This window comes from Leptopilina boulardi, unplaced genomic scaffold (assembly GCF_019393585.1).
Source record: "Leptopilina boulardi isolate dan_hultmark-lab unplaced genomic scaffold, ZJU_Lbou_2.1 LbouV2_325, whole genome shotgun sequence".
Classification (NCBI taxonomy): domain Eukaryota; kingdom Metazoa; phylum Arthropoda; class Insecta; order Hymenoptera; family Figitidae; genus Leptopilina; species Leptopilina boulardi.
The window spans coordinates 1,613,139-1,639,288 of NW_026137891.1; the positions used below are offsets into that span (position 1 = coordinate 1,613,139).

General features: G+C 26.5%; 2 protein-coding genes across 13 annotated transcripts in view; one reads left to right on the forward strand and one right to left on the reverse strand.

Annotated features, from left to right (window-relative positions):
- LOC127284774 (alpha-tocopherol transfer protein-like) lies at positions 1-9,822 on the reverse strand. Of its 5 annotated transcripts, none has more exons than XM_051310436.1 (5): positions 9,719-9,822; positions 1,894-2,204; positions 1,220-1,583; positions 875-980; positions 1-476 (listed from the first exon to the last, which is right to left on the reverse strand). In XM_051310436.1, exons 2-5 carry the CDS (start codon positions 2,184-2,186, stop codon positions 292-294), a joined length of 948 nt encoding a protein of 315 aa, XP_051166393.1. In that variant the 5' UTR covers positions 2,187-2,204; positions 9,719-9,822; the 3' UTR covers positions 1-291. The 5 variants fall into 5 exon arrangements, with proteins under 5 accessions (XP_051166393.1, XP_051166391.1, XP_051166390.1 ...); XM_051310434.1 differs by lacking the exon at positions 9,719-9,822 and adding an exon at positions 8,744-9,031; XM_051310433.1 differs by lacking the exon at positions 9,719-9,822 and adding an exon at positions 4,541-4,968.
- Positions 6,370-26,150, forward strand: part of LOC127284755 (RIMS-binding protein 2) — a 25,877-nt gene continuing 6,096 nt past the window's right edge. The window contains exons 1-17 of one of the 8 annotated variants that reach the window (XM_051310398.1): positions 6,371-6,864; positions 8,391-8,483; positions 14,054-14,258; positions 16,116-16,426; positions 16,489-16,669; positions 16,755-17,207; positions 18,281-18,578; positions 19,991-20,568; positions 20,649-20,775; positions 21,283-21,491; positions 21,646-22,050; positions 22,162-22,681; positions 23,057-23,254; positions 23,485-23,696; positions 23,764-24,015; positions 24,096-24,354; positions 25,735-25,979. In XM_051310398.1, coding sequence (XP_051166355.1) covers positions 8,446-8,483; positions 14,054-14,258; positions 16,116-16,426; positions 16,489-16,669; positions 16,755-17,207; positions 18,281-18,578; positions 19,991-20,568; positions 20,649-20,775; positions 21,283-21,491; positions 21,646-22,050; positions 22,162-22,681; positions 23,057-23,254; positions 23,485-23,696; positions 23,764-24,015; positions 24,096-24,354; positions 25,735-25,979 — 4,491 coding nt within the window. In that variant the 5' untranslated portion in view covers positions 6,371-6,864; positions 8,391-8,445. Of the gene's footprint in view, positions 6,865-8,390; positions 8,484-9,075; positions 9,509-9,752; positions 9,858-14,053; positions 14,259-16,115; positions 16,427-16,488; positions 16,670-16,754; positions 17,208-18,280; positions 18,579-19,990; positions 20,569-20,648; positions 20,776-21,282; positions 21,492-21,645; positions 22,051-22,161; positions 22,682-23,056; positions 23,255-23,484; positions 23,697-23,763; positions 24,016-24,095; positions 24,355-25,734; positions 25,980-26,150 lie in introns of those variants that run through there. The other 7 variants (XM_051310400.1, XM_051310401.1, XM_051310405.1 and 4 more) reach the window with 7 other exon arrangements.

Below are 26,150 nucleotides of genomic sequence, written 5' to 3' on the forward strand. Positions count from 1 at the left end.
TTTAAAATGTAATTTTTATTATTATCTATTAATATCTATACATAATTATAATTGGCAACGATTCTTTTCTATTTCTACTATTTATTTTCTATTATTTTTTATTCTAAATTCTCTACTATATTATTATTTTCTATTATTTTATTTGGAAGATATTTGAAAAATAGTTTTTAAATTATAAATAAATAAATAAAATTTATGTTTTAGATTCTCATTCCTCTTGAGCAAATTCATGGATATAAAGATTTTAATGGAGAGAGAGAGAGAGATCCATCATAGAAGGTCGAGGACATATCAAGTGCAGTCGATTTTTCCACTTTCAGTTTCTTCAATTGTGATAGTATCACCTTCCGCTCCTTGGCAATTAGATAAAGTGGATGAAGAAAGCTCATTTCTTGGAATATCACGCCATCCTCGATAAAGATTCTCTTCATCCCGAAAGTAATCACGCAACTGATCAAGCTTTGTACAGTGAGCGTCTGTAGGTCAGAGAGAACAAAAGTTTATATCTATATATTGAAAATCCCGAGGAAGGTTTGACTTTGAACTTTAAAACTATGATAAGCAAAAATAGCTTGACACTAACTTTCATTGTGTCTAATAATTATATTCCCACAATATTCACAGAAATTACATTTTAAAAGCTATTTTTAATTTATAATATTTAATAAATAATAATATAATACTAAAAATTTAATAGCAAAAAATGTATAAAAATTCTCAAGTAGAAAATTATTTTTTTTTGTCTTATCATTTTTTTTTGTTCTTTATCAAGCGATAGAATATTTAATTTTTTTTTCAAACTCTAATTTTGCAGTAATATATTTTTATTTAAAAATAAAACGAATCAAAATTATTCGATATATATATATTATACCATGAAGAATCTCCAGACAGTCGAGTTCTCCTCCAAAGTCTTTTGGTAGACATTCTGGAGGAATATATTCATAGATATCCGAGACTTCTCCGGAATAAAGATGAAGCTGAAAAGCGATACCAGATGCACGCATGAGTTATTTGCTTTTATGAAAATGTTGTTTATTCCCACAAGCAAAAATATATTATTGATATAGAACAATAGTAAAATTTATGACTTAAAAATAATTTCTAATATCTCAAATATGTTATTGATGAGAAAGATTATTTTTTTTTAACTTATATTACTTGAAAAAAATTTATTTAATAGATTATTAATTTTTGGAAAAATTTTCAGTGTACATACCATTTCGAAGAGCTCACGCTTCATGAAGGGCCTGACGAGGGAAAGAATTTTATCCATGAACCAAACGGTATTCAAAACATGAATCCCCTGAAGTCGAACGGGCATTCCTTCTTGGAGATATTCAAAAAATTTGCGAATACTGTTGATTGACAATCGAGCCAAATGGGCTAATTTAACGCCACGCATATCAAAGAGAAATACATAACCAGGAGTACATCCCTCAGAATAAAGACTTGCGTCCAAAGTCATGCCAAGCAATTTAATACCATCATTGAACATATATGCAGCTGGTGTTGTATTTGACAATCTGTGGAAAATTATTTTTCTTCCCTCTCTATCGGGCAATGGTAAAGCAACAAATTGTCTGTAAGTATAGAAACAAAATTTTTACAATTTCCATTTCAATTCTATTATTTATTTGCCAATTGAATTTTTTTTTAGCTAACTTTTACTTCAGAAAAAATTAAAATAAAATTCAAAAAAATATCCAATTATAGTTCATAGAACTTGAGAGTAGATACTGAACTCTGACCCGATAAAATATCTTTTCTGTATTAACTACAAAAGTGTTATTGGCAGGTTTACAAATTTCGTGGTTAAAAATTTAATTAAAAAAAAAAGAAATCAAATTTTTTAAAAATTGAATTTTTTTTGTAAATAATAAATTAACGTACAATGACTTTAGGGAACGTTGAAGATAATCCATTCTCGGATCTCTGTCGTTAAAAAATTCAGGTGTTGTTGCTCTCAGTCTGTAATAAACTTTCATGCATCGCATACTGGCTTCTTTATCATAATAGCAACTATGTGCAAATAATGCAAGTTGTTCATCGGGAATGTTTGAAAGGCCTCGTTGCTCTCCCCATTCTCTTAATTCATCTAAAATTTCATTTGTTAATTCAGGATATTTAGCTCTCGACTCTTCTATACTGTGCCCCAATTTCATTTTACAAGATCTTTGGTCCATGTTTCTTTATACTATTCACTGAAAAAGACAAATGAAAAATAATTCCTCTAAAAAAATATTTTATAAATAAAAATAAATATAAGGTAAATAAAATAATAAATAAATAAAATAATAAATAGATATAATAATAAATAAATAAAATAATAAAAAGATATAATAATAAATTAATAAAATAATAAAAAATATTTACATTAAATAAATAATATAAAAAATTTGCTGTTTAAAAGTTTATGGAACAATTAATGAGAGAGAATTTTTAGTAATCGATGAGATCAGTGGTTTCCAATCAGTGAGTTTATAATGGTATGACTCGTGCAGTCAAAGACTTCCCTTGGGTTAATTGATTAGGTTTATCTGTTCATTAACAGTCTGCACAAACTAATCAACATGACACAAGAATAAACTATTGTTCATCAATTTATTTCCCATAATTTAAAATTTTTTAAAATTGCTTCTTAGTCAATTTTTTAAGAAAAAATTTATTTTCATCAATTGACAATAAATTAATTATCTACAAAAACTCACTGAGTTATAAATAAAATGTAAAATTTAACATTTAGTCATTTTAAAATCACATTTTTTAAACTTATTTTGTATTATATTTTATTTATTATTTATTTATTTTTATTAATTATTTTTATTTATTTATTTATAATAATTATTTTACATATTTATATTGAGAAAAGTTGTGCAGTCTTGTTTTTGTGTTGGTTTGTTATTTAGAATATGCCGTTTGTTTCAAAAGTTTTATCAACGTGATTAAATATATATAGAAATATTTTTTCATTCATTTTTATTGAAATAATTTGGATAAAATAAATATATTCATTTTTGAATAAAATTAGTTGACGAATTACAAATAATTAACAAAAACTATAATGACACTTTGAAATTTTTTTAACACATAACTATTTCTCTATATGTAAAATATCACGATATCACCGGTGAAGCAGTTACGAAAGACTGACCTGCGGTTTCTTTCAAGAAAAAGCAAAAGGTTCTTAAAGTGAATGTTGAGTCTTATATCTATATATATACACACATATAGAAATGTATTTGTGGAACAAAGAATGCACTAACATTTAAATGCCTTTTTAATTTGCAAATCCCATATTTAATGAAGTCAATTTTCATTTACTCGTCATAAATATTATATATGAATTTTGATAACAAAATATTTTTCGATAATTCAACAAGTTAATGAGTAATTAAAAAACATATAATTAATAAAAAATAATTACTATTATTTTTTTAACACATTATTATATATTATTAATGTCTCATTTCATTAAAAACTAATAAAAAAATTAATTTCTGTAATTTAATTTAACTAACAAAATATTTATCATTTGCATCTTTCAAAAATGAAAATTAACTGAACAGAATTCATTATTTTATTTAAAAATGAAAATCTGGAAAAAAATTTGTATATTTGAATATTTATAACATTTTCTCACATAAAAGTAATGAATATTTTTTATATTTCTATTTTTAAAAAAATTACTTTCATAAATATTTACATTTACGTCATTGTCTGTCAATTTATCATTTAAATATATATATATATATATTTGACAAGATGAAAATTTTCATTGTTATGTCATCGACTTATATGAATTTTCATTTAAATAATAATAATAATTGCGGTCATATGCTAATGTTGAAATCAACAAAAGGTTTAAAGTTCATATTTGCTATAACTAGAATATATGACATGAAATTTTATTGAATTTTCACATTTAACGAAAAACGTTTCTTACGAGTCCAGTTGAGATTTTTATGAGAAAAAGATGAAGAAAAACTATAAAACTATAAACCCATAAAAGTCGTAGAATAGTGAAGACTTTTTGATAAAGTTAGAATTTTATAACTAGAACAAAAAAAAAAAAAAGAAAATTTTTACACTGCAACTTTTTATGTTCATAAAAAAGAATCTTCAATTTGAATTCTTTAACAAACTTTTTGTAAAATACAACTATTTTACTATATAATAAGTTTTCGGCTTAAAAAAATAAAACTTTACAAGGTTAAAAAAAAGAGGCAAAATTATAATTTTAAATGAACATCTTTTTGTTGAAAAAAAAAATGCATTTAATGTATGTGAAAAATAAAAATGTCAAAACCAATATGACGACATTACAAGAATTGACATTACTGAGACGTAATAAAATTTTGTTTACTTATTCATTTTTACTTGAATTTATATTATATGTATTAAAAAGAAATATTTGAAAAATCTGTTTTCTTCATAAAAGTAATTTGTAATTTCTATTATTTATTGCAAACGTTTTAAATTTATTTTAACATTGAAAATAAAAGTAGCTTCACAATTTTATTGAATTAAAATTACTAACCTTTAGTAAGGAAGAATTTCTTCTTTTGCCGTTATTTAATTAATTGACACATGGAATAATTAAATTACATATTGATAAACAAACCGGAGAAAATTGTAACATTGACTTTTCCTGTTATTGCAAACATAATTTGCAAGTCATATTAATTTTTAAAATAATTCGATTGATGCAAATAAAATAATGTATAAATTTTTTTCACTCTTTTTTTCTTTAAAAAAGAAAATAAATAAATAAATTTTAAAATGTTTTGTTATCAAAAAAATGATGCAGTAAAAATTATAAAAAATAATTATTTATTGTTTTTTTTCTTCATTCTCGTATGTTGCACTTTTACATAATAAAGAAACTGAGAGTATAAATTCGTTAGAGATCAGGAAATGGAAAAAAGTATACGGGAAAGTTTGTGAAGCTTCCTCAGACCTTCATCTCTGAGAGTATAATTATGATTTGCTTGGAATTTTATTTAAACAGTGTTAAGCAATCTTGTCTCGATTTTTTTATTTGTTTTTGTTTAATTTTAACAAAGCTTATATATACATTTACGTAGATTAGATAAATTTTTTTTTGAATTTAAAATATGTTTTGAAGAAAAAAAAAAGAAGATAAAAATATTTCGAAAATTTCAATTTATTTCTATTGAAATTCAAAAGAGAAAAAAAATATTTTTTATTCCATGAAACTGATTTTGTTTTGGCGAAAAAAATTGAAAAAAAAAAATTTGAATAATTAAATAAATAATTTGTGTATAGATTTAATATCTAACATCTCTCATGTTTGCTACATTAACGAAAATGTCACGCAAAATGTAAATTGCTTACGTGTCCTTAAAATTTCTGAAAACCCCCAAGCGATGTATTATCTCTAGTTATATGTTTGTCCTTGCCTATACATATTATAAAGATTTATTGTTTATTTCATCTTAAAATAATGTCTTCTATAAAATTAATTTTTTTCATCATTTAATGATGAAAGAAAAAACAATTAATTATTGAAAAGACTTTTTTATATTTCGATTTAAGTAGAAATATCGTTTATGGTCAGCCAAAAGGGAAACTATTTTTAAGCAGGTGAAAGTAAAATAAATTTTTTTTTTATTTAATGGTATTTAAATTAAATTTAATAATTATTTAATAATAATCGAATAATTTTTAAGAATTGGGAACAAGAAAATGACGCAGTTATCTAAAAAAAACTATTTTAAGGTACAATTAAAGGTAGCTTGAAATAATTTTCAAGTGTTTCTGAAATGATTACGTACCTTTAATTTGAAAAACTTATTTATTGTTATCAATATTGAAAGATTTTAAGATACAATTCAAATTCATCACTAGCTTGAAATAATATTCGAGTGTTTCTGACATGTTTACGTACCTTTAATTTGAGAAACTTGAAAATAATATTCATTGTTATCAATATTGAAAGGTTTTAAGATATATAATTCAAATGGTTTATATAATTTATCCTTGAAATCATCTTTTTTGCATTTCTGTCATTTTCATGAAGCTTTTATTAAAGATTATATATTTAAAATATTTATTCTCTATTTTTATGGTAAAAGAATTTACGACGTAAAACAAATTCATAATTATTAAATTATCTTCAATTATTATTAAATAATTAAATTTAAAAAAAAGAATTGAAATTTTATTAAAATTGAATTTTGTAAAATAATTAAATTATATTGTTTATGAGAATTATTCGAAATTCTTTTTTTTTATTTCTATAAAATTTTCAATAATGTTCTTATTTACTTATTTCTTATTATACTTATTTACTTATTCTTATTTACTTTATATTAATTTTATTTTATTTTTGCAGTCCACGATATGAATTTTGGAAAAAAAAATCCCCACTCGAATTTGTGCTTGGATTTTTTTTTATTCATAAATGGAAAAATTGAGGAGTAACAGTAATAAAGAGCAAATCTGTATTGAATGAGCATAAAAAGGAGAATAATGGAAAATGTTAATCGGCTCATTGTCGTCTTGACCGAATGAAAAGTACATCTAATCGATTGTATAGATGAGAAACAATCTCAGGAGCCTATTCTGAACACGAAGGGGTGTACTCTGCGATCTAACTCAAGTAATACCGGCCTGCTATATATCAGAGAGAGAGAGAGAGAGAAAGAGAGTGGGCGCGCAGAAGGGTGCTCTCGGGTTGGAGAATAGATTCGCGCCAGAAGCGTTGTACGTTCATTGATAAGCGTACGACCTACGGCTAAAATGCATGACGTCATATCGTCCTCCAGAACATTACAGCGACTGCGCTATGTTATATTTTTGCACTCAATATATATGTATAGATATATAGAGAGAGCTTTGGTAAGTACATACCCATATATACGAAATCCAACGAGTGAAATGTTACCTTTGAAAATTCAAATACAATATCCTATTTCACCTAGTACACTAGCTTTTGAGAATAATAATTTCACTATATGCCCACTCGTTTTCTAAATGTCAGAGGAGACACCGTTTTTATGTACATATATTTTAAACGCCCCCAAAATATCATATGCAAATGATTATATATTTATTTATTAGATTATTTCAGATATTCAATTAAAATTTAATAAAACATTTAGATTTTTGCTTTAAAAAAAAAAAATTCATTTGGTCAAAAACTAATTTTGAATATCTAGAAAATATTCATATAAATTATTTACAATATTAAAAATAAATTAATCATTTTTTGCATTAGGATTTTTTTTTATTGATAATAATAAAAATACGCAATGGAGAAAAATCTAATCTAATCTAATAAATAAGAATAATAATAAATCGTAATAAATAGTAAATTATTCAAAAACAAAAATTAAAAGTTTGCAAAAAAAAAAAGTAGCAAAAAATTATAATATTCTAGAATTCTTTAAGGTAGAAAAATTATAGACAATGGAATTAATTTACTATGAAGGAAATTGAATTTTTACTTCTCTGGTAGCTCTGCTTCTTTATCAACTTAAATCCCTTTAAAACCCGTGATTAATTGACTTAAGTTTAATTTTCTTTTTCTGCGTGTATATACGCTTTTTTCTATATATTTATGAAATATTAAAATTTTTCTAATTTTTAATTTTACTTTTATATCTAAAAAAAAAATGGTTAACATGTTAATTACTTTTTGTCAATAGCATGATTATTTCTTTAATTTTTTTTTTATTTTAGATAATTTTTTTAATAAAAGTATTTTTGTTAATAATTGAATTTTCGAAAAATTTAAAGATTTTTCTACATTGTGTACTTTTAGAAATGATTATTTCTTTAATTTAAATATATATAAATAAACTTTCCAATTATTCATGTACGATTTAAATTTATAAATTTTTCAACAATTATAAATTAAAATTATCAATTATTATTATTATTATTTAAAAATTATTATAAATTAAAATTTTTCTTTATCTTTAATAAATAATAAATTAAAATAATATGTATATAATTAATGTAAATTTTTCATGGTTTTATAATAGATAGATAGATTTAATTTCTCTATTGTGTACTTTTTACAAAGTTTTACAATTTTTCTTTTCCACAAGTTTTAAAAACAAAAATTGTTTTATTATAAATTGTAATTATTGTAAATTAATTTTGTTAAAAATGATAAAGAATAAGGTACACTACTATATTAATATTAATAATAATAATAATAATAAATTACTGCATCGTAATTTTTTTTTATAAATTTTTATAAATTGGAAAATTTGGATTGAAATTTTTTAAATTTTATTACTGATGATCAATATTGGCTAGTTAAAAAATAAACTTTATTTAAAAATAATGAAATATTTATACAATGTACTAATTTTGAAAATTAAAAAAAAAATTGAAATATATTATAAATATTTCAGCTGGAATAAGGGATGATTTTCAAAAAAAAAACAACTGCGGATATAGGACAATACAATGATGGATATTATAAGGAATTACTGGATTAAAAGAAGGTAACAATAAATATTCAATTTTTTTTCTTCTAAAATGATACTTTACTTATTTACAAATAAATTTAAAATACAAAAAATATTTACATAAAGAGAAAGGAGAGAGAGAGAGGGGGTAAATTTTGACAAAAAAAAAGGGTGTTTTATCAACCATATAATTAATGTACAATTTGTGTATATAGGACTTTCCTTAATTTCAAGGACTGTGAAAGAAGAAGGGAAAAAAAAAAAAAAATTGCTCCGCTTGCATCTTATACTCTCACCTAGATGATGGTGCGCCCTGCGGGTATTTCAGCCGCATTCCTTTCTAGTTCTAGCAAAAGCACTCTTCTCTTCTCATCCCTTGAAGCATACTTTTCCCCTACAGTTAAAAAGTGTCTAACACTCTGACTAGACTTTCAACTTATATATTATGATGATGATGATGATGATGATGATGATTGGGAGACACCCCCAGAAAAAAGAAAGTATATACAAAGAAGAAGAAGAAGAAGAAAGTCCAGAATCAACGGCGGGGACTTGGGTGCGAGATATCGGAGATTGCCTCCTCGCTTATTGATTGGTCTTTTGTGTATGTGTATGAGAGAGAGTGAGAGAGAGAGAGAGAGAGAGAGAGAGAGAAAGAGCTACACCCCCGCGAGAAGCGAACCAAGCGTCATCGATCCAAGAGTGACCCATATCTGGCATCCAACACGAAGGTAGTAGCCCCACTTCTAGGCTTCTGCGCGCCTATCCATTCCACCCTTCATATGCAGGGGTAGTTTTTATCCCCACCATTTTCTCTTGATGGGTCGACCAGAACCAAGCGCCACCAACCCCTTGCAACCCCTCCCCTGACGCGCTCGAGAAGCAGAAGCAGCAGCAGCAGCCTCGACTGTCCTCCACGTCCGAGCAGATCTCGGGGGCGTTCGGGATGACAGCCCAGTGAAAAAAGGATTTAAAAGAAAAATTTTTTTTAAAAAAAAAACCAGGACGTACCAGTAGTACCAGCAATCCTGGCCTGCCACAATCCCTTCGATTCGGTCATCGTAAGTTTGAGAAAAAAGAGTTTTTTTTTTTTTTCGAAAAAAAGTGCAACCACCATCGACCAACTCGCACTTTTCTTATATTACTTCTTCATTAATTCTATTTTTCGTGTAAAAAAAAAATTTTTTAATTTTCCGTGCGTGTTAAAAAAAAAAAATATAAAAAAGTATGGTTGCTCGATGCAGTGGTGAAAAATGGGCATATAGACTCACAATAAATCGGTACCAGTGACGATGACAGTGGCGGATGACACGAGTGTTGATTGTGCAGTGGTGGTGGTTACAATGCTACACGACTCGCGTAAAGTGGTGCTACGTTGGGGTGTATATGTATACTCACGTACCTTTGGTGGTGAGGATCAATAAGCAGTGCTGTACAAGTAAAATTTAGTTTCCCTTTTTTCATTAAATTTTCCATTTTCGGCCCTTTTTACCCCTTATAGGGCGCGGATATATTTTTCTTTTCAATAAGAGATGAACAATTTGCATTTTAAAAAAGCGTAATTAGAATTATTATTAGGAAATCTTCTTCTTTTTCCTGTTCTTCTTTCTCTCTCTCTATATATATATATATGTAATATATATATGTGAAAACGCACCGATTTTCGGATGGTTTTAACCCATTGAACAAACCCTATCGACTTTTCCAGAGTATTACCCTTTCGAAATAAATTGGCGACCAACTTCAAATATCGTCATTTTTATAAAAATTCTAAATCGTTTTTTTTTTTTAGATTCATTTTCTAATAAATACAACTTTTCACCTTTGATAGTCCTTGATTTATAATTGAATTCTTGATTTATAAAAAGATTATATTTTATACACTGAGCTTTTAAATTCGAGCCCAAAGACAAATATTTCTAAATTCGTTAATTCGTCTTAAAATTGAAAATTATTACTGATTATATTATATTAATTAGATTTATTAATACTTGATTTGCATAAAAATTAGATTTCATACCTTGAGCTTTTAAATTCCAAAGCAAAGACAAAAATTCCTTAATTCGTTAATTTTTATTTCCTAAAAATTATTACTCTTAATTAAAAATTAGGATATAGAATATTCACAAACATTTATAAAAAAATTCAATAATTTTAAGAATTTAATTACATCTCTTGAAAATTTCAAAACAGTTTAAAAAATTAAATTCTTTATTCATTTAAACAAAAAAAAAAATCAAATATGGTTCATCTTTGCTTCGAATATTACTTGAAATTCTATTCTTTAAAAATTTAATTACATTTCAAGTTTTATAATTAAATTTTTATAAACGCAATCAGAAAAAAATTCAAATATAAAAAGAAAATTGTAAAAATATAACGAAAAAAATGTTAAATATTTTAGAATAAATTAATAGTAGACTAATTTTTGTAATAATACTTTTTTTTAAACTGATTAAATTACTATGGATACAAAAGATAATTTTTTTAAAATTAAATTTACTGTAAAGAAAAACAAATCTCTTGAAATGACATACGTGATTTGTTAAAGTGGAACGAAAAATGCTGAATTGGAAATAGCTTTTATAACATTTACAGAACGGAAATGTATAAACGGATATTACGTTCAACCTATTATCCTCTTGTTATCACTCAAAGAAAATTTACAAAAATTTAATTTATTTAAAAAAATTAATATTTTTAAATTATTAAACAAATTTTTGTTCGAACTTTACAAATTTTTTTTTTTTCTGAAAATTTTTAGATTTGCACTATGAAGTAAAAGCTCAGTTTTTTTTCAATAACGCCAATGAATAAAAAAAAAGACTAAATTTTACCGTTTAGTTTGTAATATGCCCCAAATTCGACAGTGAAAATATGTTACGATCTTAATATATATACATATATATATAATATTTTAAAGCTTCACATCTAAAAATATCCCCTTCGATTATCGAGATTCACCCAAGAGTATTTTATCAGAAATAATCTTAGGGACATTATCAAAAATCATCTAGTTCAATGAGTAGAAAATGAATTCTCGTGCCCTTGTCAACGTTAGAATTATTCTACGGGAAATCAAAAAACATTTATTAAAAGTCATAGAGAATCGAGAATGTTTTTCTAATAATTATTATTAAAAAATCATTTAATTATGAATTTTATAGGAAATTAATAGAAAAAAAATTAGATTGAAGACCTCTTTTTTTATTGAATTAAAAAGAAATAAAATTGTTTCATTAATCAAAAAAAAAATATAGAATAATTTTTAAAAAAAAATTTCAAACTTTTTTTTTTTTTATCAGACTTGAAAATTCTTTTTATTGAGTTAAATAACCTGAACTTCGTGTTAAAATACAAGTCTGAAAAGTGGGATCAATGTTTGATATTTCTCAAGATTAGAACTAGAGCAAGATTTGCATGATGGTGCCTCAACTTCCCTTGGGTTCAAACATGTTAAGTGTCCAATTTCAAGTAAATCTATTTAAAATTATGATGGATTAGCATTTCTTTCTTAGTAATATTTATATTCTTTTTAAAATCTTTATTATATATAAATTTTTCAATGATTTAAAATTGTAACAATAATTTATAAAAAAAGGAGTTCTATTCTTTTTTGATAAAAATCATTGATTTGTTTCTTGGTAATTTATAAATATGATTACTATAACAATAGAAAAATTTTTATTTCGTTTCGTTTTTAAATAAGAATAAAAAAATAAAATTAATTTGATTGATTAGATATAAAATTTATAGTTTACTTTTAATTATTCAAACGGAAATAAATTTCAGCGAAGTTGTAATTAAATTATGAAATTTATTAATTTTGAAAAATAAACTTTATAACCGAGTTTATAGAATATTATTACTTCTGTAAAATATTTAATTGTTTTAAAAATAAAATGGAATATTTTTGGAGTTTTTTTTTTTTTTTTTAAAGGTAAAAATTGTCAGAACGAAACATTTTTGTGCATCAAGTATATAGGAAAACAAAAGGAAATGAATTGACAAAGACAGGAAGATTAAATCCGCTTGTATTACTCTTGAAAGTATAGATTCTTGTGAAATCGCTTGAAATTGGAATTCATCCTCTTCCTCCATATAGTCTATATTGGTAACTGTAACAATTTCAAAATAATCTTCAAATACGTATAATTTGAAATTTAAAATAATCCTTTTTTTTTCTTTCATTCTAAATAAAACACTCTCTCAGTTAATTTAATAGATTTTTCGATTTAAAAAAAAATTAACACCACAGATTCATATTTTTAAAAAATTGAAATATAAAATAAAAATTCAGAAAAGAGGTCTTCTTTCTCAAATATTGTTTTTTTTTCAAAAATTAATTTTTTAACAATTTTATTTTCCAAATATAATTTATATAATTTGAAAGAATTAAACGATTATTTAATAAAATAATTAATAGCTAATCTTCTTTTATAGATATTTTCCGTTGAAATTGTTTTTTCAAATAATAATTTAATAATTAAAACTCGATATCTAATTAATTTCAAATTTAATTTCTCTCTAGTTAGTAAAATTAAATTAAATTGAAAACAAAAATATTGAAATTAAATTATTTTGTATAAAAATTCACGATTTTTAATAAATCAACATTTTTCTTTTTTTTTTCATCGGCACGAGAATTCTTATTGTCTCTTCAAATTGATGTTGAATCCTTCTCCGCAAATCAAATTGATTTTCTTGTTTTCGAAACCTGACATCTTTCACAATACACAATATATTTTATATTCTAAATATAGTGAATGTACTCTGAATTGATATTTATTTCTTTCGATCTTAATTTTATTATTAAAAAATTTCATTTACAATTACTATTTTTATTTTTACAATAATAGTTAATTTTATCTCAATTAATTAGAAGAAAAACAATCGATTTTGTGGAAAATTTATTAAAGAAATGTCTTATAAAATTTTTAATTAATAAATTAATCCCAATAATCGAAAAAAATATTGTCTTTATGTGATAAAAAATATGAGAACAAATATAAAAATGCGAGAGTATACATATACACACACATAATGTAAAGAGCTCTTGTGAATTTATTACGTCACTGCCAAAGAATATCGCACCCTCTTCGTCACTGTGCCCAATTTCAATATAATAATTTCATCACTTTTTTTCTATATACAAAAATATGATTATAGAGATGTAAAAAAAATATCAGTTTTGATCAATTTTTTTTCACAATTTAAATGTAAAAATAAAAATAATCTTAATTAAATTTAATTTTAGACATTTTAAATTTGATTTAATTATTATAAATAGTAATAAAGATTAATAATCATATTTTTGTATTAGGAAATTTAGAAATATAATATTAAGTTCGATTTAAAAAAAGAAAATCAAATTTAATAATATTGATTTTTGGGTATTAAAAATTTTTTTTTAATTAATAGCCAATGGAAAATCGCGAAAATAGTATAAAATTAAAAAAAATTATTTAATATAATTCTGGGAGAAGAAATCGACTATATAAAGGGGATCATCGAGAGGTGGCCTCGACTCTCTCTCTCTCTCTTTCTCTCTATCTCGCAACACGGCAAGCCCGTGGGAACCTCAAATTAATTAAGATAGCTCGTAGATATGAAACTAGATCGATAGAATTGACGATAGCGATAACGAGAGACGATACTCAGAACTCAGGGATGTTACAGTGCTGTGGCGTTGGAGGTGGCGCTTCCACGGCACCTCAGGCTCGACTGCTGGGTACTGGTCTTGCTGTCGGAGCCACCACCTCCTCCAGGACCACTATTATGCAGGACCCCGTTCTCGAATCAATCCTCGAGGTGAGTATTTTTCAAAATTTCTATTCAATTCATATTTTTCATTTCTTTTTTTAAAATAAATATTATAAAACCATTCCAGTAAAGTTATACGAAATTCAATTTAATTTTATGTACATAGGGTAAGAATTTATATTAATCTCAATTTTTAATTGATAAAATTTTATTTTTCAGAAATTACAAAAAGAAAAATACAAATTTGATAAAATTAAAAAAAAAAATTAAAATTCTATTATTTAATAACATTATCAAATTTAATTTTCTATTTAATGAAAATTTTATTAAATTCAAATGAATTAAAATTTTATTCAATAAAAATTATTAATTCTACTTTAATAAAATTCATTTCACTGGAAAAACGAATAAAAATTATTCTACTCTTGTAATACTAGTCCCTTTAATTGAAAGTTATTGTCAGTGAGTCAAACATCATTGTAATTAAAATATCGACATAAAAGTTTCATATACTCTCGTATTTCTGAATTGCCAGTGTATTAATTTTACACACTTCAATATAGATTTTAAAAAATAATACGAATTATAAAATATAATATTTTTTTAAAAATTTATGAATTCAGTGCTCTCTCCCCCCAGAGGATTTTGAAAATAAATTATATCTTTTTTTTCGTCACATAGCTTTTTATAATTTATAAATAATTATTATAATTAATCTATAAAATCGAAATTGAAAGAAGAGATATTCTCAATTTGAGGGAGGGGGGGAAAAAATGATAGAAATATTTTATTACTGCGAGATTATAAGAGAAAAGAATAAAAATGAAAAAGAGTTGAAAATTTCCTCTAAAAAATGTAAAAAGCATTAGGTCAAGGTCTTGGTCTGCAGAATCACCATGCATCGATGAAGGTGAAAACTTCTCTTTGTATGAGCATTTATTGGCTCCAGCTGCTGATGTACAGTTTAAAGAGGACACGCAAGATTATTTGCATAATGATTACCATAATGTCCCCGAGAATATACGCGATGCTAAATTCTCATATAAACTATGTATACGTCCAAAAAAAAAAAAAAAAACAATTTTAATAATAAAAAAAAAAAAAAACTTTCTACTATTTTCAAGGATAGTGGCAATTAATTAAAGAGCAAGACAGTTAATATTATTAGAATTATCTAAAATATTATTTTCAAGGTAAATCAATTTTAATTGTATTTTAATAAAAAAAAAAAGTCTCATTTAATAAATACTTTATCAAAATTTTTTTGAAAACAAAATTATTTAAAGAAAACGTGACAAAAAAAAATAAAGATACATATTTCTGTGTAATTTAATTATAAAAAGCTGTTGTCTGACGTGACGCAAAAATTTATGTCCGTGAGAATTTAAGAGGATGATATAGAAATCAATGTTAACTGAGTCAATATGAACCTGTTATACTTTCAATGTCACATGATGAATATTAGAAAGAGAAGGAGAAAATAGGTGTTTAATTAAAAGGGTTCACAAAATTCTAAGTGAAAAAAAGCCTCTGGTCGTTTCAGCCACAAGATTACATGGAAAGTATATATATATATATATAAGTTTGGATATACCTTCAGGCATCTATCGCACAAAGACTTCTTCTCTATTATTAATAGTAGAGAAATGATTTCAGATTCACGTTTCACAGAAATCTCGCTTCGGGTTATTAAAGAAGGTTTCATACTTTATTTACACCGCAAAAAAAAAAAACGAGGCAGACTAGATTTTTCTTATAATAAAAAACATTTAAACGAACAAGAGTTTAAATTTACACATTTATTTCATAGCTATTTATTAAAATTTTCTCTTGATAAATTGAAAATATATTTTCATATTTAGAATAAAAATTAGAATTTTAATTTCACAATTTTTTTTTAAATAGCAAATGCGAGAGGCAGAAGCTCGCAGGGCAGATTTGGAGAGACAGCATGCGGAGGCACAAAATCAATTGCGGGAAAAGTTAGCAGGACGTTATCAAGGCCCCGAATCAGTTGAGGCATTACAATCGAAAATTAGAGAATTAGAGAAAAAAACTGAATTACAAATGGTGAAACATGAGGAATTATCTCTAGAATTAACGAGTTTGAGACGAGCTCGAAGTAGAGGACCAACTGCTGGCCAGTCGATACCCACCTCATGGCCACCTGCCGGATCTGAAATAGATAGAATTATGGCAAGAATAGAACAAGACAGGTAAATTATTAATTGCGTACTTTTTTTTTTCTGAGTAATAAATTTGTTTTTTTTTCTAATAGTAGTGGCAGAATTCTTCATGATCTCGATCATATGAGAGGCGTGACCACACAACAACCATCGGTCTCTCAAAATTTACTTCGATCAAGCGCAGAAAATCTTTCTAATCTCGGACAACATCAACATCCACCTCATCCACATGCACTTAGTCTTGGAATTCCTTCTCATCCACAAGTTCCTCACGTAAGTTTATATAAATAATTTTGTTTTTTTTATTAAAAAGCAATTGTAAATTATTTTTTATTTGTAAATTATTATTTTTTTTTAGTACGCAGGTTCACCAATGCCATTAACGCCCATGATGCCCGGATGTCCACCATTGACACCAAATGGCCCTCCATATCATTATAGTGAACCAATACCACCAGCACCATCACTATCGACAAGTCAATCTCAACCAGCCTTTCATCAAAAATTGTCACAATATCAACAGCATCCACAGCATGTTGATATGCCAAGTTCTCATTCTCAAACTGCTCTGCCATCGCAAAAGCAACAACAAACGCACACACATTTTTCGGGTAATCAATATCAAGAGAGTTATCCTCATACGCAAACTTATCAACAACCCCATCAACAACAACAACAACAACAACAACAGCCTCAACATCAACTTCCGGCTTCGACGACGTACCTGACATCAGCCAGAGATACTGTCTTACCCCATTATACTCAGCCTAGTCAAAGTACACAGAATTATCAATTAAATGGGACTCAACAGGTGAGTTAATTTAAAAATTTATTATTCTAACAATTTTAATTATTCACAAATAAAACATTTCAAAATTTTTTCAGTGCGTTTAAAAAAAAAAAAAGAATTTTTCCCAGAGATTATTAAAGTCGTTTATATATAAATTGAATCAAGCTATTTATTTGCGCAATAAAAAAAATTAGAAAGTCGTGCATAAATGTAGTTGACATTTGATATGGTACATTTTTATGCAGTTAATGAATTTAAAAAAAAAAGATTCATTTTCAAGTTTGACATTTTGATTTTTTAATTTACATAAAGATAAAAGATTTTTTATTTGTAAATTGTACAAGAAGCCATATAAAAGTGTAATTAAAATTTTTTTTGGTACATTTTTATATTTTTTTTGGTTAATTACCAATTGAAAAGAAATGATTTCGAATATTAGTAAATCGGTGCTGTACGAAACATTTCTAATTTAAAAATAAATTAAAAAAAAAGTTATTGAATTTTCCAAAAAGAATTCTATTTAAAAATAATTAAATTAAATGCTCCAGTTATCGGCACATAAGTAATTTATTAATTTAAAGCAATAAATTGAGATAATTATTATTATAATAATATATTATTTGTATAAAAATAATTATTTATCATTGAAAAAATAATAATGTTTAATAATCTATATTTATAATTTTTCAATTTATAAAAGAAAATCTTTTGATTCTTTGAAAGAACTTTTTAAATATTCATAAAATATTTAATCCCCTGAATATTCATATCGATTTTAGATATTCTTTAGACATTTAAATTGTATCAAGTTTAAATAACATTAAACTTATTCGAGATATTCTAATTTCTAATCAAATTTAGTAATTTAATAATTTAAATTACTAACTATTAAATTAAATTCAAAAAAATAAAATCTATCTATCTATCTAATTAAAAATAAAATTGAAGAAAATTAAATTCAAAAAGAATAAAAAGTTAATTTAAATTTTAAATAATTAATAATTCTTATCAAGTGATTTTCATTAATTTCTGTTAGTTTGAATTTTAATAACCAGTTTAAAATGTTAATAAAACAATGGAATCTTTTTTAACAGACAACGACTTATCCGAATTTACCAATGGGATCCCATCCAAATGGAACGTACAGTTCTGTTGCAACCAACTTTGGAACTCAATTAGGACATCATAACTATTCTGTACCACCAACGACGTTACCATCTTTACAATCGACTTATCATCCAACAACATCTTATCATTCGACACTGGGCGCTCTCAGCAGTGCTCCACAAACCGTACTTCCTTATACCACCGTTCAAAGTACCTATTCAACGACAGGATCCACATACTCAACTGTTGGGACCAACGCTTACGGTGCGTCTGGAGTTAGTTCAGGTTAATAGAAGAGTAATTAATTTATTTTTTATTTCATTTATTTATTCACTAATTAATTTATTTAGAAATTTGTTTAGAAATTTATTTAGAATTTATTTAGAAAAATTTAATTATTTTTAAAATTATTAATAACATTTCTCAATAGTTTAATTATTTTAAATATTCAAAATTAAAATTCTTGGAAATTCAATCACTTCCAAAAGAAAGTTGCAATTAAACGCTCTTCGATAATTTTTAATTAAAAAACTTAATTTGCTTCAAAAATTGTAATTAAAATTCTTTGAAAATTCAATTATCTTCAAAAAATTTCCATTAAAATTGTTAAAAAATCCAATAATTTTCAAATCTTCAACTAAAATTCTTTAAAAATTACATTATTTTAAAAACTAAATATACATTGAAATACTTTAAGATTCAATTATTTTTTTATTATTTCAATTATTCAATTTTTTTTCTATTAAGTTTTCTTCAAAACTTGTAATAATTATTCCTTCACAATTTGAGCAATTTTCAAAAATACCTGTAAAAATTCTACAAAAATATAATTATTTAAATAATTTTTAACCACAATTCTTTGAAAATTCAATTTTTTAAAAAAAATTAAAATTAAAATTCTTTGAAATTAAATTATCTTTAAAGTTTTCAATAAATTTCTTTAAAAATTCAATTATCTTCAAAAATTTCCATTAAAATTGTTAAAAAATCCAATAATTTTCAAATCTTCAACTAAAATTCTTTAAAAATTACATTATTTAAAAAACTAAATATACATTGAAATACTTTAAGATTCAATTATTTTTTTATTATTTCAATTATTCAATTTTTTTTCTATTAAGTTTTCTTCAAAACTTGTAATAATTATTCCTTCACAATTTGAGCTATTTTCAAAAATACCTGTGAAAATTCTACAAAAATATAATTATTTAAATAATTTTTAACCACATTTCTTTGAAAACTCAATTTTTTAAAAAACTTTTAATTAAAATTCTTTAAAATTAAATTATCTAAAAAGTTTTCAATAAATTTCTTTAAAAATTCAATTATTTAAAGAATTTTCAATCAATATCTTTAAAAATTCAATTATTTTCAAAAATCTCAACTGTAATTCTTAGAATGTTAAATTAATTTGAAAATGTTCAATTAAAAGTCTTTGATTATTTAATTATTTTCAAACTGATGAATTAAAATTAAAACATTTATTTATTATTTTCAAAAATTTCAAATTTAGCTTATTAAAAATTAATTATTCTTAAAAGTTCAAATTTAATGGTTTTGATTACTTTTTTTTAGTAATCTACTACACTTCGAAGCCCATTATAATTTAATTTATTAATTAATTTATTTATTTGTAATTTAATTTTTTAATTTTTTTTATTAATTAATTTATAAATTTCCAATAATATTTCCTACAGGAGCATCATCGGGTGGTTTATTGCAAGCAATTGGCGATCCACTTCATGCGATGCAACAACTTTCTGCTCAATCACAAGCAAATCAACTTCAACAACAAGCAATAATTCATCAAATACAACAAAGTCTACGTTCAACATCGCCGACAGTTGCTGGAACAACGAGTCATCATTATCTTGGACAAAGACAAATGCCAAAAATACCAACAGGCATTCTTACAAATCCATTAGATCGATTGACAAATGAGCCAATGATACCCGAGGGACAAGTTGATATGTTAGATATACCAGGAAAAGGAAGATGTTACGTTTATATTGCAAGGTTTACATATGAGCCATTTCAACATTCACCAAATGAAAATCCTGAAGCTGAATTACCAGTACAAGGTGGTGATTATCTTTTGGTTTGGAGTCAACCCGATGACGATGGTTTTCTCGATGCCGAAACATTAGACGGTCGAAGGGGATTAGTGCCAGCGAATTTTGTACAAAAACTTGTTGGCGATGATCTATTGGAATTTCATCAAGCTGTTCTTGGATTAAGAGATGTTGATGATTCAGTTTCTACTAATATTCCACAGGTAGATTGAAAAAAAAAATATTTGCCAATTTTTTTTCGAAATGTAAAAATTAAAAAAATTAATTAAAATTTGTTTCTCAGTGTTATTTGCAGGATATTGATTTGGAATTAGCGGCTCTTGAGGAAGGGAATCGTAATCGACAAGCTGAATTATCGGCGTATGCAGAACTTGACAATATAGCCGAGGAAGATGAACAAGAACCTCCAGGTGAGTTTTGATGTCAGATTTATAAAAATAAGCTTTTTATATGCTACAACAAGGTTTTTCCAATTATTTTTTTTTCAAAGGATAAATTTTTTTTTTCATCACAACTGCATGTTAGATAAATGAAAATTTAACAGAAATTAAAAATACAAGTTATCGCATGTTTACAAAGAAAGCTTCTATTTGCAAGTTTCCTTTGCTTATAATTAAGGGCTTTTCGGGATAACAAAATAGATAGAGTCCGGAAAAGATTGAAGTTTAGATGTTAGAGAAACTAAATTCATGTCTAGAAATCAGTTTTTAGAATAAAGTTTAGTTAGGGGTTTTTTTTTCATAGAAAGAATTTAGAAATTTAGAAACTACAGAAGATTATATAAAAAAAAATTTTAAGTAAGTATCGTCATGTGGGATAAAATTGAAGCAGAGAATTTAGGCTCGCTTTAGAGAGATAGATACCCTAGTGCAATATTTAGCTACAGCTAGGCTTGTCTTGTCTTTTTCCTCCTGAAGAAGTCTACCTGTTTTCGGACCTAGTTCCGGCGCCTCAACATCTCACACTCGAGCGTCAACTAAACAAGAGCGTTCTGATTGGCTGGACGGCACCGGAAAATCCCCATCAATTGGAATCGTATCACGTCTACGTGGATGGTGTTCTTAAAGTGACGGTAAAAGCCACCGAGAGGACCAGAGCACTCGTTGAAGGCGTCGATTCAACCAGGGTTCGTAGATAAAAAAAAAAAAACGAACCTACATTTCAATTATAATAAAATAAACACGCATGATTTATACTAATAATAATTTTTCTTTTTAGTAGGTTTTTTTTTAAGATAAGAATTTATTTTATTTTAATTGAAAAATTTATTTTATAAATAGCCTCACAGAATAAGCGTACGCTCTGTGACGCATTCACGAAGAACATCAAGAGACGCTGCATGTACAATGGTGATTGGAAAAGATGTTGCAATGGGTCCTACTGCTGTTAAGGCATCAAATGTTACGGCAACGAGTGCAGTTATTTCCTGGTTACCAAGTAATAGTAATCATCAACATGTGGTTTGTGTTAATAATGTTGAAGTAAGAACCGTAAAACCAGGTGTTTATCGTCATACAATCACTGGTTTAGCGCCATCAACAATATATCGTGTTACCGTGAAGGCAAAAAATTTAAGAGCAACAAATTTCGAAGATCAAAATGCTCAACATGCAAATAATCAGGCCTGCCACGTTCATTTTAAAACATTGCCCAAAGGACTTCCGGATCCTCCGGTCGATATCCAGGTTGGAATTAAATTCATTTAAATTATTTTTTTTTTAATCACAAGAATTTTTTGATTGCACATTGCACTGAATTGCCGGTCTAATTAATTTATTGTTTATCACGTGTTACAGGTGGAGGCTGGACCGCAGGACGGCACTTTGCTAGTGACCTGGCAGCCTGTTGCCCTAAACGGTTCGGCCGTCACCGGTTACTCGGTTTACGCCGACGGGAAGAAGGTCACTGATGTTGACAGTCCTACTGGTGACCATGCTCTCGTTGACATACATAAATTAATGGGCTTAAATCCAAAACACATTACGGTCAGAACCAAAAGTAGAGAGAGTCAATCTGGCGATAGTTGCGCAACAGCAATACCATGCAGTGTATTGCGTGGTGGGCCTGCTCATTTACAACATAATCCACAGCATATGATCGATCAAACGCAACAACAACAACAACAATCGGGTATTGTTACAATTGATGATCCACATAGAATGATTGGTATTGGTCAACGTTATCCAAATTCACAAATTCCACCACATTTAAGAAGGCACAATACAAGGGTGGACGCTCATGGACAAGTGATTATTGAAACTGATGAAAATCTTTCCGATAAGGAAATTTATCCTGGACAAAGTATTTCCCAAATGGGTGATTATTATTATTTGAAATGGAAATTATTTACTCAGAATGTCCAGCGGACTTTGAATTTTTTTTTAACTTTGAAATTCCTTGAATTTTATATCAAAACCTTGAATTCGTTCATTTATTTTTACAAACAGAACAAAGATTTTTTTTCGAATTCTAATTCGAAAATTTTTTCAATTTTTTTTTCAAATGCTTCTATTTCTACTTATTCATCTTGTATTTATTGAGAAAACAAAACATTCTTATAAATAAAAAATATTTTCATAGTTTCTAGGCTGAAAGTGGACCTTGAATTTTTTTTTCAAAAATTGTTGGACACTCTGTTATTTTTATTTATTATTATTCTTATAAATTTTGTATGTATTTTTACATTTTTAGGAATCCCAGAAATTACAAAAGACTCGGCTAGTGAGAATTATAGTGAAGAAGATGATCCAACGAGAAGAGGTAGAGGTATGGTACAAGGACAACGTTATGGTTATCGAGGCGATCCTTATGCACCGAGAACACCAGAAGTTCATCGATCAACTAAAACGGCTTCAACAATAAGACAAGATCCTTATTATGATCAAACAGGTAAAAATTATATTTGAAATTTTGAACAGGAAAAAATATATCGATTTTCTCATTAGAATCGTCAAATTCTGACAATTAAAATTTTTTTTATTGTGAGTATTAAAAATCAATAATTCTTTCAGAAAAAAACTTAGATTTGAAAAAATCTTTTGTTTTTAAATAATTTTTTTTGGATTATTAACGGATCAAAAATTATATTTGTGATAATAAAAGAGGGAATATAATTTTAGTTGCGAGCCAAAGGGGAAGAGGAGGACAAGTACATCGAGGAAGAGGTGCACAAGCTCAAGGTGTGTCACATCATCAACCAGGTGGTGCTCAACAAGCGAATATGAGGACAAGATGGTTTATTGCACTTTATGATTATGATCCCACTACAATGTCACCAAATCCAGACGCATGTGAGGAAGAATTACGATTTAATGAAGGCGACAGTATTAAGGTTTGTTTTCAATTTTTAGAATATTTTTTTTAAAAAATAGAATTATTAAAGAAATAATAAAATTTAGGTTTTTGGCGAGAAAGATCCTGATGGTTTTTATTGGGGTGAATGTCGTGGAAGACGTGGATATGTACCGCACAATATGGTCGAAGAAATGAAGGATCAAAATCAAGGTGGACAAGTTCAAAGTCAAACGAGAAGAATTGGACAAGTATCCGGTGATCGATGGGGTGATATTTATTCAAATGTTACATCTAAAAGAATGATTGCTCTCTATGATTACGATCCTCAGGAATTATCACCCAACGTTGATGCTGAGGTTTCTATTTTTTGCTATTATTTATCTAATATAATTTAAATATTCATTCTAAAAATTAAATTAATAAAAAAAAATTCCAGCAAGTAGAACTGTCTTTTCAAACTGGAAATGAGATTATTGTTTATGGAGACATGGATCCTGATGGTTTTTACATGGGTGAATTAAATGGAGTTCGTGGTCTTGTACCAAGTAATTTTTTGACAGAAGCTTGTAGTCAAACTCAAGGCCCACAAGGCCAAGGGAGCAGAAGACCTCCAGGCCAAGGCCAAGGGCCTGGTGCTCGAGGTCCTCCTCCTCCCCCACGTGAACCCCCTCCTCCAGGTCATCGACGTAATAAAGGTAGACAATTATTTCCTATTTTTTTTTAAATAATAAATAATAAATAATCCTCTTCAATTTATTTCTGTCTCTTAACGCCGGATGCCGCGGCTAAAACTTTATTCGCATTGATATTCAAACATTTTTTATCCAACAAAAATCGAATAATTTTCTTATTAATAATATTTATATAAAAAAAAAATTTATCTTATTTTTTCTGGCAAAAAATTTGTTCTGTTGAAAATATATCAGTGCGATTAAAGATAATATAAAGTAGACGGCAAGCAATACAAGACACGAGACTCGATGTGCCAGACGACAGGCAGATGGGTCACAGGAAAACGTACAAAAGTACTTGTATATTATTATCATCATCATCATCACGAATATTTACACAAAAATTTACATCATGAAAATTTCAAAAAGAAGCCAACATTATTACGCGACGAGACATTGCTTCGCGGTTTTATTTTTGCATTGCACTGTGTGAATTTTTTTTTTTGCAAGAGTGACTGCACTTTTAAAATATAAAGAAATAAAAAAATTTGTTTTTTTTAAAATATTAAAAAATTAAATTATATGAAGTAATTTTTAGTGCAACTAAATTAAAATTTAGGTGCAAAAGAAAAATATTGTTGGCATAGGGACAAAAGCTGGCATATATATATAGGAACACATGACAAAATGCAATGAACACCAAGCTGCTTTCAATGTATTCTATTAAGTATATATACATATATTTGTTCTATCTCTCTCCGAGCACTTACTTGCTCCATTACTTCTTCTACTACATCTATTCTATTTTCTCTGTCTATATATACATATATAAATATAAATATTATAAAATATACATTCATATTTTCTTTTTTCAACTGATTATATATATATAATACGATCACGTTGCTGTATAATAATGACAATGTGTATATTCTCTCTCTATTTCTCTTATTTCTATATTATTCCGACAATATTTGTCTCTGTGTGCCTGAACTGGTCGATGGTCGTCGTGTCACATGATTGTCGTTCGTGTCGTGTTGTCATGCTGGCCATTTACAAATAAATACAAATTTTATAAAAAAAAAAAAATATTTACAAAATTTACTAAAAAAAAATTTTTACGCGAATTTTTATGCAATAGTTAAGAAATTTTTTTTTGTCGCAAATAGCTTCAACCGTACTAATAAATTCCATCTCGTTTTTTCAAAATTCTTTTTCTTTTTAAATCTTAAATTACAATTTAATTTTTTTATATTCAATTAGAAAATTTATTTTTAAAGAAGATGGAGATTTTTTTATATATATTTTTGATAAAATTCAAGTACGGTAGGGGCAAATTGCAAATGAGAAAAAAAAAATGAGCCATAAATGACAACACGGTTCTGTTCTCTTCTCTGTTGCTAGATGCCTGCATTGTGCCTGTGTCTGTCCCTGTCTGTCACTTAGACTCTAGACAACTACAACAACAACCACTAATGAACAACCAACAACATCAACTACAATATCAACAAAACAATCCACCGCATCTAGCGTACCAACAAGCGAATCACCACAGCTACACGACTGTAACCACGTCAAATCAACATGGACCAATGGGTGTACATAATGCCCATCAACAAGGTACCATGCCACCCCATCTTCAACAACAGGTGAGTGCACTTGTCCCAAAATTCTACGAAACGGACCGACAGACAATGTTTCATATTTTATATAAATAGTTCATCGATTTTTCCGTCTTTTTCTCATTTCCAATTTTTCTTTTTTTTTTTTTTATTATTTATAAATTTTGAAACTAATGAATCAATTTTTCAAAAACTGTT